This window comes from Salvelinus fontinalis, chromosome 9 (genome assembly GCF_029448725.1).
Source record: "Salvelinus fontinalis isolate EN_2023a chromosome 9, ASM2944872v1, whole genome shotgun sequence".
NCBI classification, from domain to species: domain Eukaryota; kingdom Metazoa; phylum Chordata; class Actinopteri; order Salmoniformes; family Salmonidae; genus Salvelinus; species Salvelinus fontinalis.
Genome location: NC_074673.1, coordinates 8,486,863 through 8,500,368, shown reverse-complemented (window position 1 = coordinate 8,500,368; position 13,506 = coordinate 8,486,863). Strand labels below are relative to the sequence as shown.

The window sequence follows — 13,506 nt, the reverse complement described above, 5'->3', positions numbered from 1 at the left end:
CGATGGGTAACGACGCTTCGTGGGTGACTGTTGTTGATGTGTGCAGAGGGTCCCTGGTTCGCGCCCGTGTCGGGGCGAGGGGATGGTTTAAAGTTATACTGTTACATATGTTACCTAACTAATTCTGATTCAGCTACGACATTCCCCTCTCAAGGGACTCTGTCCCTTCTGGAGAATCAGAACAGTAACTTTACACCTTACTAACAGTAGTTGTAGAGTATATGAATTGGGGGAAAAAACATAATAAAGAATCAAAGAAAATAAAGAATCAAATCCCTTCAATGTCAAGTACCTTAGCTTATATGTAAGCTTTCTCCCTTCTGAAACTAAGTTTACAACCTTTATTCTACAACACAGACTTATATGTAAGCTTTCTCCCTTCCTGAAACTAAGTGTACAACCTTTATTCTACAAGACAGACTTGCACATGTTTTAATCACACAGAATAATCCATTGTTGAATAAAAAATAAATAAAAAACAGAACATAGAAATGCTCCCTAAGTTACAGGAGAACCAGTGTCTAAACACAGGCCTCATCACAACATATAGGACAGTCATCCCTCTAAGTCCTTATGCTCAGAATTGGAGTCCTCACCATCAGAGATGTAGTCAGGAATAGAGAATAGGTCAGGGAAATCATTCATATTCCAAATCATAATTAAAAACCCAACTAATTATCCAACCAAAATTTAGAATGACATTGTTCAGTGATTCAAATTGGTCTTATCACTCAAAGTAAAAAACTCAATTTAACACCCATCAATATTGGCAGAATTTACATTCATATTAACATTCTGTATAATTATCCCATAATTCTACTATTAACTTTTTTATCATGATTATAATACAGATCAGTATCTCCATGCTTTCTTAATCTAAATTACTATAATTTTACGTGGTGTAGACCTCTACAATCAACCTTATACCCCAAAATTCTAAAACAATTTGTTGGCACAGTTGACCAACCCCCTCCTTCAGGCACTGATTCTTCTGGCATCCTTTTCGTTCTTCTTCAGATAACTTTACAGTTCAAAGTGGATGGCCCATGATAATGTCCCAATTTCAATGTCTCACCTTTACCACCCATTATGTCTTGTCCATTCGTCAACCAATATACCAACAACATAAGTTTAGAACAGGTCTCTCTCCATGCTCACTCCACGTGGACTCCTCTCACACTCCTGAGAGAAACATGAGAGAAAAGCAGTTGATAGCTTAGATCGGATACTGTACACCGATTTCTGGCTTGGCTTCTTTTCTCTCGGTAGAAGTGGTCCAGACAGGGCCTTATTCAACGCCTTTGTCACTCTTCTTCAGCCAGTTAGAGGGGGGTTTGAGGTACACACACTGTTTGGTCCAATTATCTCTTCCATGCATTAACAGATCAGAACAACAGTTTAGTTCAGTTCATTAACTACATGATAAATTCTTACTTTTACCAATTATTCTTAATACACATGTCTAAACATATTTCAAAGAGAATAACAACACATTCTATTGAATTTTTTTTTTCAAATTGGCTTATACTCCCCATCACACTGTCAACTCCATCGTAGAGCCAAAGGATCAGGAAGTTAGACCTATATCCCCTCGGCAATAGAACAGAACAAACACAACAATACAATACACTCCTTCACATATCACTCGAGGTATATAAACTTAAATCCAAAACCTCAAAGAACTGAATCCTCCCCCATTTTTAACACATGTCTCTCAGTATAAGAGTAATGTATAAAACAAAACTACTACTGGTACAAAAGATAAAACAAAAATTCAAATAACATAATCAAATAAAATCACTACTCTGAAAAACTACACAAAGAAAAATGATTTAATTAAAACTCAGAAAATAAAATCTCATAAAAATTCCATGTGCGTGCGTACCCCTTTAAGATACCTCTGCACTAAAACAAATTTTAAAACAAATCAAACATAGTATTTTTAAAACACCAACAAATAGTCATTTTCAATAGTCAGCATTTCAATCAGTTACATCACTTGCTCTGAGACTTTAAGTAGGGTTGCCCCTTGCTCTGCAAGGGCCGCGGCCTTTGTGGAGCGATGGGTAACGATGCTTCGTGGGCGACCGTCGTTGATGTGTGCAGAGGGTCCCTGGTTCGCGCCCGGGTCGGGGCGAGGGGATGGTTTAAAGTTATACTGTTACATTGATGCTGTTGACCCAGATCACTGGTTGCTGCGGAAAAGGATGAGGTTGAAAGGGGGGTGAGTGTAACGGTTGTGAAATGGCTAGCTAGTTAGCGGGTACGCGCTAGTAGCATTTCAATCAGTTACGTCACTTGCTCTGAGACTTTAAGTAGGGTTGCCCCTTGCTCTGCAAGGGCCGCGGCTTTTGTGGAGCGATGGGTAACGATGCTTCGTGGTTGACTGTTGTTGATGTGTGCAGAGGGTCCCTGGTTTGCGCCCGTGTCGGGGCGAGGGGACGGTTTAAAGTTATACTGTTACAAATGCATGCAAATAACAAACAACAAACTACACAAGAACACACTACTATAATGGTTCAGATGACAACATTGCTCAGAGACTCATGTTTGCATCTACATTTTTTTAAAACAACACAGTCTGCATGTTCCTCACAAATAAAACAATGGATGCCCCTGAGACAGATGTCTATGTATCAGGGGAAAAGCTCCAGGTGGTATCTGATGCCCCTGAGACAGATGTCTATGTATCAGGGGGAGAAGCTCCAGGTGGTATCTGATGCCCCTGAGACAGATGTCTATGTATCAGGGGGAGAAGCTCCAGGTGGTATCTGATGCCCCTGAGACAGATGTCTATGTATCAGGGGGAGAAGCTCCAGGTGGTATCTGATGCCCCTGAGACAGATGTCTATGTATCAGGGGGAGAAGCTCCAGGTGGTATCTGATGCCCCTGAGACAGATGTCTATGTATCAGGGGGAGAAGCTCCAGGTGGTATCTGATGCCCCTGAGACAGATGTCTATGTATCAGGGCTCCGGGCAGCCGAGCGGAAATGGAAAACTCGCCTCCCTGCGGACCTGGCATCCTTTCACTCCCTCCTCTCTACATTTTCCTCTTCTCTCTCTGCTGCTAAAGCCACTTTCTACCACTCTAAATTCCAAGCATCTGCCTCTAACCCTAGGAAGCTCTAGGAAGCTCTTTGACAGATGTCTATGTATCAGGGGGAGAAGCTCCAGGTGGTATCTGATGCCCCTGAGACAGATGTCTATGTATCAGGGCTCCGGGCAGCCGAGCGGAAATGGAAAACTCGCCTCCCTGCGGACCTGGCATCCTTTCACTCCCTCCTCTCTACATTTTCCTCTTCTCTCTCTGCTGCTAAAGCCACTTTCTACCACTCTAAATTCCAAGCATCTGCCTCTAACCCTAGGAAGCTCTTTGCCACCTTCTCCTCCCTCCTGAATCCTCCTCCCCCTCCCCCCCCCTCCTCCCTCTCTGCAGACGACTTCGTCAACCATTTTGAAAAGAAGGTCGACGACATCCGATCCTCGTTTGCTAAGTCAAACGACACCGCTGGTTCTGCTCACACTGCCCTACCCTGTGCTTTGACCTCTTTCTCCCCTCTCTCTCCAGATGAAATCTCGCGTCTTGTGACGGCCGGCCGCCCAACAACCTGCCCGCTTGACCCTATCCCCTCCTCTCTTCTCCAGACCATTTCCGGAGACCTTCTCCCTTACCTCACCTCGCTCATCAACTCATCCCTGACCGCTGGCTACGTCCCTTCCGTCTTCAAGAGAGCGAGAGTTGCACCCCTTCTGAAAAAACCTACACTCGATCCCTCCGATGTCAACAACTACAGACCAGTATCCCTTCTTTCTTTTCTCTCCAAAACTCTTGAACGTGCCGTCCTTGGCCAGCTCTCCTGCTATCTCTCTCAGAATGACCTTCTTGATCCAAATCAGTCAGGTTTCAAGACTAGTCACTCAACTGAGACTGCTCTTCTCTGTATCACGGAGGCGCTCCGCACTGCTAAAGCTAACTCTCTTTCCTCTGCTCTCATCCTTCTAGACCTATCGGCTGCCTTCGATACTGTGAACCATCAGATCCTCCTCTCCACCCTCTCCGAGTTGGGCATCTCCGGCGCGGCCCACGCTTGGATTGCGTCCTACCTGACAGGTCGCTCCTACCAGGTGGCGTGGCGAGAATCTGTCTCCTCACCACGCGCTCTCACCACTGGTGTCCCCCAGGGCTCTGTTCTAGGCCCTCTCCTATTCTCGCTATACACCAAGTCACTTGGCTCTGTCATAACCTCACATGGTCTCTCCTATCATTGCTATGCAGACGACACACAACTAATCTTCTCCTTTCCCCCTTCTGATGACCAGGTGGCGAATCGCATCTCTGCATGTCTGGCAGACATATCAGTGTGGATGACGGATCACCACCTCAAGCTGAACCTCGGCAAGACGGAGCTGCTCTTCCTCCCGGGGAAGGACTGCCCGTTCCATGATCTCGCCATCACGGTTGACAACTCCATTGTGTCCTCCTCCCAGAGCGCTAAGAACCTTGGCGTGATCCTGGACAACACCCTGTCGTTCTCAACTAACATCAAGGCGGTGGCCCGTTCCTGTAGGTTCATGCTCTACAACATCCGCAGAGTACGACCCTGCCTCACACAGGAAGCGGCGCAGGTCCTAATCCAGGCACTTGTCATCTCCCGTCTGGATTACTGCAACTCGCTGTTGGCTGGGCTCCCTGCCTGTGCCATCAAACCCCTACAACTCATCCAGAACGCCGCAGCCCGTCTGGTGTTCAACCTTCCCAAGTTCTCTCACGTCACCCCGCTCCTCCGCTCTCTCCACTGGCTTCCAGTTGAAGCTCGCATCCGCTACAAGACCATGGTGCTTGCCTACGGAGCTGTGAGGGGAACGGCACCTCAGTACCTTCAGGCTCTGATCAGGCCCTACACCCAAACAAGGGCACTGCGTTCATCCACCTCTGGCCTGCTCGCCTCCCTACCACTGAGGAAGTACAGTTCCCGCTCAGCCCAGTCAAAACTGTTCGCTGCTCTGGCACCCCAATGGTGGAACAAACTCCCTCACGACGCCAGGACAGCGGAGTCAATCACCACCTTCCGGAGACACCTGAAACCCCACCTCTTCAAGGAATACCTAGGATAGGATAAAGCAATCCTTCTGCCCCCCCCCCCCCCCTTAAAAGATTTAGATGCACTATTGTAAAGTGGTTGTTCCACTGGATGTCATTAGGTGAATGCACCAATTTGTAAGTCGCTCTGGATAAGAGCGTCTGCTAAATGACTTAAATGTAATGTAAATGTAAATGTATCAGGGGAGAAGCTCCAGGTGGTATCTGATGCCCCTGAGACAGATGTCTGTGTATCAGGGGAGAAGCTCCAGGTGGTATCTGATGCCCCTGAGACAGAGGTCTATGTATCAGGGGGAAAAGCTCCAGGTGGTATCTGATGCCCCTGAGACAGATGTCTATGTATCAGGGGGAAAAGCTCCAGGTGGTGTCTGATGCCCCTGAGACAGAGGTCTATGTATCAGGGGAAAAGCTCCAGGTGGTATCTGATGTCCTGAGACAGATGTCTATGTATCAGGGGAAAAGCTCCAGGTGGTATCTGATGCCCCTGAGACAGATGTCTATGTATCAGGGGGAAAAGCTCCAGGTGGTATCTGATGCCCCTGAGACAGATGTCTATGTATCAGGGGAAAAGCTCCAGGTGGTATCTGATGCCCTGAGACAGAGGTCTATGTATCAGGGGGAAAAGCTCCAGGTGGTATCTGATGCCCCTGAGACAGATGTCTATGTATCAGGGCAGAAGCTCCAGGTGGTCTCTGATGCTCTGAGACAGATGTCTATGTATCAGGGGAAAAGCTCCAGGTGGTATCTGATGCCCCTGAGACAGATGTCTATGTATCAGGGGAAAAGCTCCAGGTGGTATCTGATGCCCTTGAGACATTTACATTTACATTACATTTAAGTCATTTAGCAGACGCTCTTATCCAGAGCGACTTACAAATTGGTGCATTCACCTAATGACATCCAGTGGAGCAGCCACTTTACAATAGTAAAGTGACATCAGTAAGACGTCATAGCGTTCACCTCAAATTCACCTGGTCAGTCTGTCATGGAAAGAGCAGATGTTCCTAATGTTTTGTGCTCTGTGTATAATATTGCTGTCCAGGTTTGATTAATAATCCTGTTCCTTCTATCCCTGTAGTGTCCAGCGGGTGGTGGTGTGCTCAGGAAAGCACTACTATGCCCTCTTGAAGCAGAGGGAAACGTCAGCTGCCACTCAGACCACAGCACTGATCAGACTGGAGGAGCTGTGTCCCTTCCCTCTGGAGGCCCTGCAGCAGGAGCTGAACAAGTACACCAATGCTAAAGGTAGGCTATACCTGACCTGCCCACTACTTACCTCAAACACTACTGCATCAAAGCGGGGACCCGAGAGACTGAAAAACAGCTTCTATCTCAAGGCCATCAGACTGTTAAACAACCATCACTAACATTGAGTGGCTGCTGCCAACATACTGACTCATCTCTAGCCACTTTAATGATGAAAAAATGTATGTAATAAATGTATCACTAGCCACTTTAAACAATGCCACTCTATATAATGTTTACATACCCTACATTACTCATCTCATATGTATATACTGTACTCTATATCATCTACTGCATCTTGCCTATGCCGTTCGGCCATCGCTCATCCATATATTTATATGTACATATTCTTATTCATTCCTTTACATTTGTGTGTAAAAGGTAGTTGCTGTGAAATTGTTAGATTACTTGTTAGATATTACTGCACGGTCGGAACTAGAAGCACAAGCATTTTGCTATACTCACATTAACATCTGCTAACCATGTGTATGTGACCAATAAAATGTAATTGGATTTTTACTATCAAATAAAAATGTATTGGTCGCGTACACATATTTTGTAGATGTTGTCGCAGGTGTAGCAAAATGTTTGTTTCTAGCTCAGTGCAGTAATACCTAACAATACACAAAAATCCCCAAAATTTATAGAAAGGAATTAAGAATTATTACAACGAGCAATGTCAGAGTCCCGAATATAAATATATGTTTATTTATTTATTTAACCTTTATTATAGGATGGTGTGTATAGACATTATGGACAGGAAATGAATAGAAAAGGTGTATACAGCAGTAGTTATACAGGATGGTGTGTATAGACATTATGGACAGGAAATGAATAGAAAAGGTATGTACAGCAGTAGTTACAGTGGGGCAAAAAAGTATTTAGTCAGCCACCAATTGTGCAAGTTCTCACACTTAAAAAGATGAGAGAGGCCTGTAATTTTCATCATAGGTACACTTCAACTATGACAGACAAAATGAGGGAAAAAAATCTAGAAAATCACATTGTAGGATTTTTTATGAATTTATTTGCAAATTATGGTGGAAAATATGTATTTGGTCACCTACAAACAAGCAAGATTTCTGGCTCTCACAGACCTGTAACTTCTTCTTTAAGAGGCTCCTCTGTCCTCCACTCGTTACCTGTAATAATAGCACCTGTTTGAACTTATCAGTATAAAAGACACCTATCCACAACCTCAAACAGTCACACTCCAAACTCCACTATGGCCAAGACCAAAGAGCTGTCAAAGGACACCAGAAACAAAATTGTAGACCTGCACCAGGCTGGGAAGACTGAATCTGCAATAGGTAAGCAGCTTGGTTTGAAGAAAACAACTGTGGGAGCAATTATTAGGAAATGTAAGACATACAAGACCACTGATAATCTCCCTCGATCTGGGGCTCCACGCAAGATCTCACCCCGTGGGGTCAAAATGATCACAAGAACGGTGAGCAAAAATCCCAGAACCACACGGGGGGACCTAGTGAATGACCTGCAGAGAGCTGGGACCAAAGTAACAAAGCCTACCATCAGTAACACACTACGCCACCAGGGACTCAAATCCTGCAGTGCCAGACGTGTCCCCCTGCTTAAGCCAGTATATGGCCATGCCCGTCTGAAGTTTGCTAGAGAGCATTTGGATGATCGAGAAGAAGATTGGAGAATGTCATTTGGTCAGATGAAACCAAAATAGAACTATTTGGTAAAAACTCAACTCGACGTGTTTGGAGGACAAAGAATGTGTAACGCTCCTCGGACGAGGAGGAGGAGTAAGGGTCGGACCAAAATGCAGCGTAGGTTGAATCCATAATGATTTATTTAAACAAGACGAAACACGAAGAACACTTGAAATAATTACAAAATAACAAAACGACGTAGACAGACCTGAACATGTGAACTTACATAAACACGAAGAACGCACGAACAGGAACAGACTACATACACGAACGAAAACGAAACAGTCCCGTGTGGTGCGACATACACAGACACGGAAGACAATCACCCACAAACAAACAGTGAGAACAGCCTACCTTAATATGGTTCTCAGAGGAAACATCAAGCACCTGCCTCTAATTGAGAACCATATCAGGCAACACATTAACCCCAACATAGAAACACAACACATAGAATGCCCACCCCAACTCACGCCCTGACCAACTAAACACATACAAAACAACAGAAAACAGGTCAGGAACGTGACAGAACCCCCCCCCTCAAGGTGCAAACTCCGGGCGCACTCCTAAAACTCAAGGGGAGGGTCTGGGTGGGCATCTGTCCGCGGTGGCGGCTCCGGCGCAGGACGAGGACACCACTCCACCATTGTCTTTGACCCCCTCCTTAGCGTCCTCCGAGTGGCGATCCTCGCCCCCGACCCTGGTCTAGGAACCACCTGTCTAGGATCAGCGTGGCGCTAGCGGCACCCCCCCCCCCCCCCCCCCACTGAAAAACCAGTGCCGCGAAATTCAAAAAAAATATTTTTTTAAAATATTTAACTTTCACACATTAAAGTCCAATACAGCTAATGAAAGACACAGATCTTATGAATCCAGTCAACATTTCCGATTTTTAAAATGTTTTACAGGGAAGACACAATATGTAAAGATGTACATCTATTACCTAAAAACACATTAGCATAATCCACCATCTTTTATTTGTCCACCAACACCAGTAGCCATCACCAATTCGGCTAAACTAAGATATTTATAGCCCCTAACCAACAAAAAAACTCATTAGATGACAGTCTGATAACATATTTATGGTATGGGATAGGTTTTGTTAGAAAAAAGTGCATATTTCAGGTATATGGCATAGTTTACAATTGCACCCACCATCACAAATGGACTAGAATAATTACAATGAGCAACGTGTTTACCTAACTACTAATCATCAAACATTTCGTAAAAATACACAGCATACACGAATCGAAAGACACAGATCCTGTGAATACAGACAATATTTCAGATTTTCTAAGTGTCTTACAGCGAAAACACAATAAATCGTTATATTAGCTTAGCACATAGCAATTAGCAGCCCAGCATTGATTCTAGCCAAAGTGAGCGATAAAAGTCAACATCGCCAAAAGATATTAATTTTTTCACTAACCTTCTCAGAATTCTTCCGATGACACTCCTGTAACATCACATTACAACATGCATATACAGTTTGATCGAAAATGTTTATATTTAGCCACCAAAATCATGGTTAGACAATGTGAAATGTAGACAAGCTGGTAAAGAAAACGTCCTTGCGCCACTTAGACAGTGATCTACTCTTATACATAAATACTCATAAACGTGACTAAAAAATATAGGGTGGACAGGGATTGATAGACAATTTAATTCTTAATACAATTGCGTTATTACATTTTTTAATTTATCCTTACTTTTCAATACAGTTTGCGCCAAGCGAAGCTACGTCAAAAAACATGGCGTCCTAAGCCACTAAAATGTTTCGACAGAAACACGATTTATCATAATAAAAATGTCCTACCTTGAGCTGTTCTTCCATCAGTATCTTGGGCAAAGGATCCTTTCTTGGGAGAAATCGTCTTTTGGTGGAAAGCTGTCCTCTTGCCATGTGGAAATGTCAACTGAGTTCGGGATGAACTGAAAAGCATGCCCAACTTTTCACATCGTTGCAAAAATAAATGTCCCAAAATCGCACTAAACGGATATAAATTGCTATAAAACGCTTTAAATTAACTACTTTATGATGTTTGTAACTCCTATAACGAGTGAAAAGATGACCGGAGAAATATAACAGGCTAAACTAACGCTTGGAACAGGAGAGGGTCGGTGTCTTCCACGCGCGTTACGCAGCTCCCAAAGAATGACTAGCTTCAGTTTTTTCATTTGTAGGGCCTGTGAACGCGCAATCGAGCCCGTTGGAATCGTCATCACGTAAAGGCATCCAGGGGAAGACGTAAGAAGTGTCCGTATAGTCATAGCAACGACAGTGCCCTTTTAAATGACTTCAGAAAAGTGGCCAACATTTCTCAAATCTGACTCCATGTCAGGGAAATTGCTGTAGAATGGGCTCTGTTCCACTTAGAGACAAAATTTCAACTCCTATAGAAACTATAGACTGTTTTCTATCCAATAATAATAATAATATGCATATTGTACGATCAAGGATTTTGTGGGAAGCCGTTTAAAAAATTAGCCACATTAGCATAAATAGTCTAAACAGCGCCCCCATCCCCAACAGGTTAACACCGGTCCCCCCTAGATAGCTCAGGACAGAGAGGTAGCTCAGGACAGAGAGGTAGCTCAGGACAGAGAGGTAGCTCAGGACAGAGGGGTAGCTCAGGACAGAGGGGTAGCTCAGGACAGAGGGGTAGCTCAGGACAGAGGGGTAGCTCAGGACAGAGGGGTAGCTCCGGACAGAGGGGTAGCTCCGGACAGAGGGGTAGCTCCGGACAGAGGGGTAGCTCCGGACAGAGGGGTAGCTCCGGACAGAGGGGTAGCTCCGGACAGAGGGATAGCTCCGGACAGAGGGGTAGCTCCGGACAGAGGGGTAGCTCCGGACAGAGGGGTAGCTCCGGACAGAGGGGTAGCTCCGGACAGAGGGGTAGCTCCGGACAGAGGGGTAGCTCCGGACAGAGGGGTAGCTCCGGACAGAGGGGTAGCTCCGGACAGAGGGGTAGCTCCGGACAGAGGGGTAGCTCCGGACAGAGGGGTAGCTCCGGACAGAGGGGTAGCTCCGGACAGAGGGGTAGCTCCGGACAGAGGGGTAGCTCTGGACTACTGGCAGCTCTGGGCTGAGGGGCAGCTCATGACTGGAGGGCAGCTCATGACTGGAGGGCAGCTCATGACTGGAGGGCAGCTCATGACTGGAGGGCAGCTCATGACTGGAGGGCAGCTCTGGCGGCTCCTGACTGGCTGGCGGATCCTGGCTGGCTGGCTCTGGCGGATCCTGGCTGGCTGGCTCTGGCGGATCCTGGCTGGCTGGCTCTGGCGGAACCTGGCTGGCTGGCGGCTCTGGCGGATCCTGGCTGGCTGGCGGCTCTGGCGGATCCTGGCTGGCTGGCGGCTCTGGCTGCTCATGGCTGGCTGGCGGCTCTGGCTGCTCATGGCTGGCGGCTCTGGCTGCTCATGGCTGGCGGCTCTGGCTGCTCATGGCTGGCTGGCGGCTCTGGCTGCTCATGGCTGGCTGGCGGCTCTGGCTGCTCATGGCTGGCTGGCGGCTCTGGCTGCTCATGGCTGGCTGGCGGCTCTTGCTGCTCCTGTCTGGCTGGCGGCTCTTGCTGCTCCTGTCTGGCGGAAGGCTCTTGCTGCTCCTGTCTGGCGGAAGGCTCGGGCTGCTCCTGTCTGGCGGAAGGCTCTGGCTGCTCCTGTCTGACGGAAGGCTCTGGCTGCTCCTGTCTGGCGGATGGCTCTGAAGGCTCATGACAGACGGGCGGCTTTGCAGGCTCAGTACAGACGGGCAGTTCATGCGGCGTTGGGCAGACGGGCAGTTCAGGCGCCGTTGGGCAGACGGGCAATTCAGGCGCCGTTGGGCAGACGGGCAATTCAGGCGCCGTTGGGCAGACGGGCAGTTCAGGCGCCGTTGGGCAGACGGGCAGTTCAGGCGCCGCTGGGCAGACGGCAGACTCTGGCCGGCTGAGGCGCACTGGCTTGGTGCGTGGTGTAGGCACTGGTGGTAATGGGCTGGAGACACGCACCACAGGGCTAGTGCGTGGAGGAGGAACAGGGCTCTGGAGACGCACTGGAAGCCTGGTGCGTGGTGTAGGCACTGGTGGTACTGGGCTGGGGCGGGGACGTTGCGCCGGATATACCGGACCATGCAGGCGTACTGGCTCCCTTGATCACTGAGCCTGCCCAACCTTACCTGGTTGTATGCTCCCCGTAACTCGCCCAATGCGGGGAGGTGGAATAACCCGCACTGGGCTGTGTATGCGAACCGGGGACACCATGCGTAAGGCTGGTGCCATGTATGCCGGCCCGAGGAGACGCACTGGTGGCCAGATGCGTTGGGCCGGCTTCATGACATCCGGCTCAATACTCAATCTAGCCCTGCCTGTGCGGGGAGGTGGAATAACCCGCACCGGGCTATGCACACGTACAGGAGACACCGTGCGCTCTACCGCATAACACGGTGTCTGCCCGTACTCTCGCTCTCCACGGTAAGCTCGAGGAGTTGGCGCAGGTCTCCTACCTGACTTCGCCACACTCCCTTTAAGGCCCCCCCCCCCCCCCCCCCAAAAAAAACATTTTTTTGGGCTTGACTCACAGGCTTCCGTGCTAGTCGCGTACCCTCATAACTCCGGTTCCTCTCTCCGGTTGCCTCTGCTCTCCTAATCGCCTCCAGCTGTTCCCATGGGAGGCGATCCCTTCCAGCCAGGATCTCCTCCCATGTGTAGCAACCCTTGCCGTCCAAAACTTCCTCCCATGTCCATTCCTCCTTCTTGCGCCGTTGCTGCTGCCCGTTAACCCGCTGCTTGATCCTTCGGTGGTGGGTGATTCTGTAACGCTCGTCTAAACCAACTAAACACGCCCTGACCAACTAAACACATACAAAACAACAGAAAACAGGTCAGGAACATGACAGAATGCTGAGTTGCATCCAAAGAACACCATACCTACTGTGAAGCATGGGGTGGAAACATCATGCTTTGGGGCTGTTTTTCTGCAAAGGGACCAGGACGACTGATCCGTGTAAAGGAAATAATGAATGGGGCCATGTATCGTGAGATTTTGAGTGAAAACCTCCTTCCATCAGCAAAGGCATTGAAGATGAAACGTGGCTGGGTCTTTCAGCATGACAATGATCCCAAACACACCGCCCGGGCAACGAAGGAGTGGCTTCGTAAGAAGCATTTCAAGGTCCTGGAGTGGCCTAGCCAGTCTCCAGATCTCAACCCCATAGAAAATCTTTGGAGGGAGTTGAAAGTCCGTGTTGCCCAGCAACAGCCCCAAAACATCACTTCTCTAGAGGAAATCTGCATGGAGGAATGGGCCAGAATACCAGCAACAGTTTGTGAAAACCTTGTGAAGACTTACAGAAAACGTTTGACCTCTGTCATTGCCAACAAAGGGTATATAACAAAGTATTGAGAAACTTTTGTTATTGACCAAATACTTATTTTCCACCATAATTTGCAAATAAATGCATTAAAAATCCTACAATGTGATTTTCTGGATTTTCTTTCTCATTT

General features: G+C 47.4%; 1 protein-coding gene across 5 annotated transcripts in view; it reads left to right on the top strand.

The window, feature by feature from the left end:
* The window catches only part of LOC129862001 (2-oxoadipate dehydrogenase complex component E1-like), a 47,340-nt gene that overhangs the window by 30,990 nt on the left and 2,844 nt on the right, over positions 1-13,506 (top strand). For 3 of the 5 annotated variants that reach the window (XM_055933269.1, XM_055933268.1, XM_055933267.1), the window contains one exon: positions 6,181-6,347. In XM_055933269.1, coding sequence (XP_055789244.1) covers positions 6,181-6,347 — 167 coding nt within the window. Of the gene's footprint in view, positions 1-3,569; positions 3,863-6,180; positions 6,348-13,506 lie in introns of those variants that run through there. The other 2 variants (XM_055933270.1, XM_055933271.1) reach the window with 2 other exon arrangements.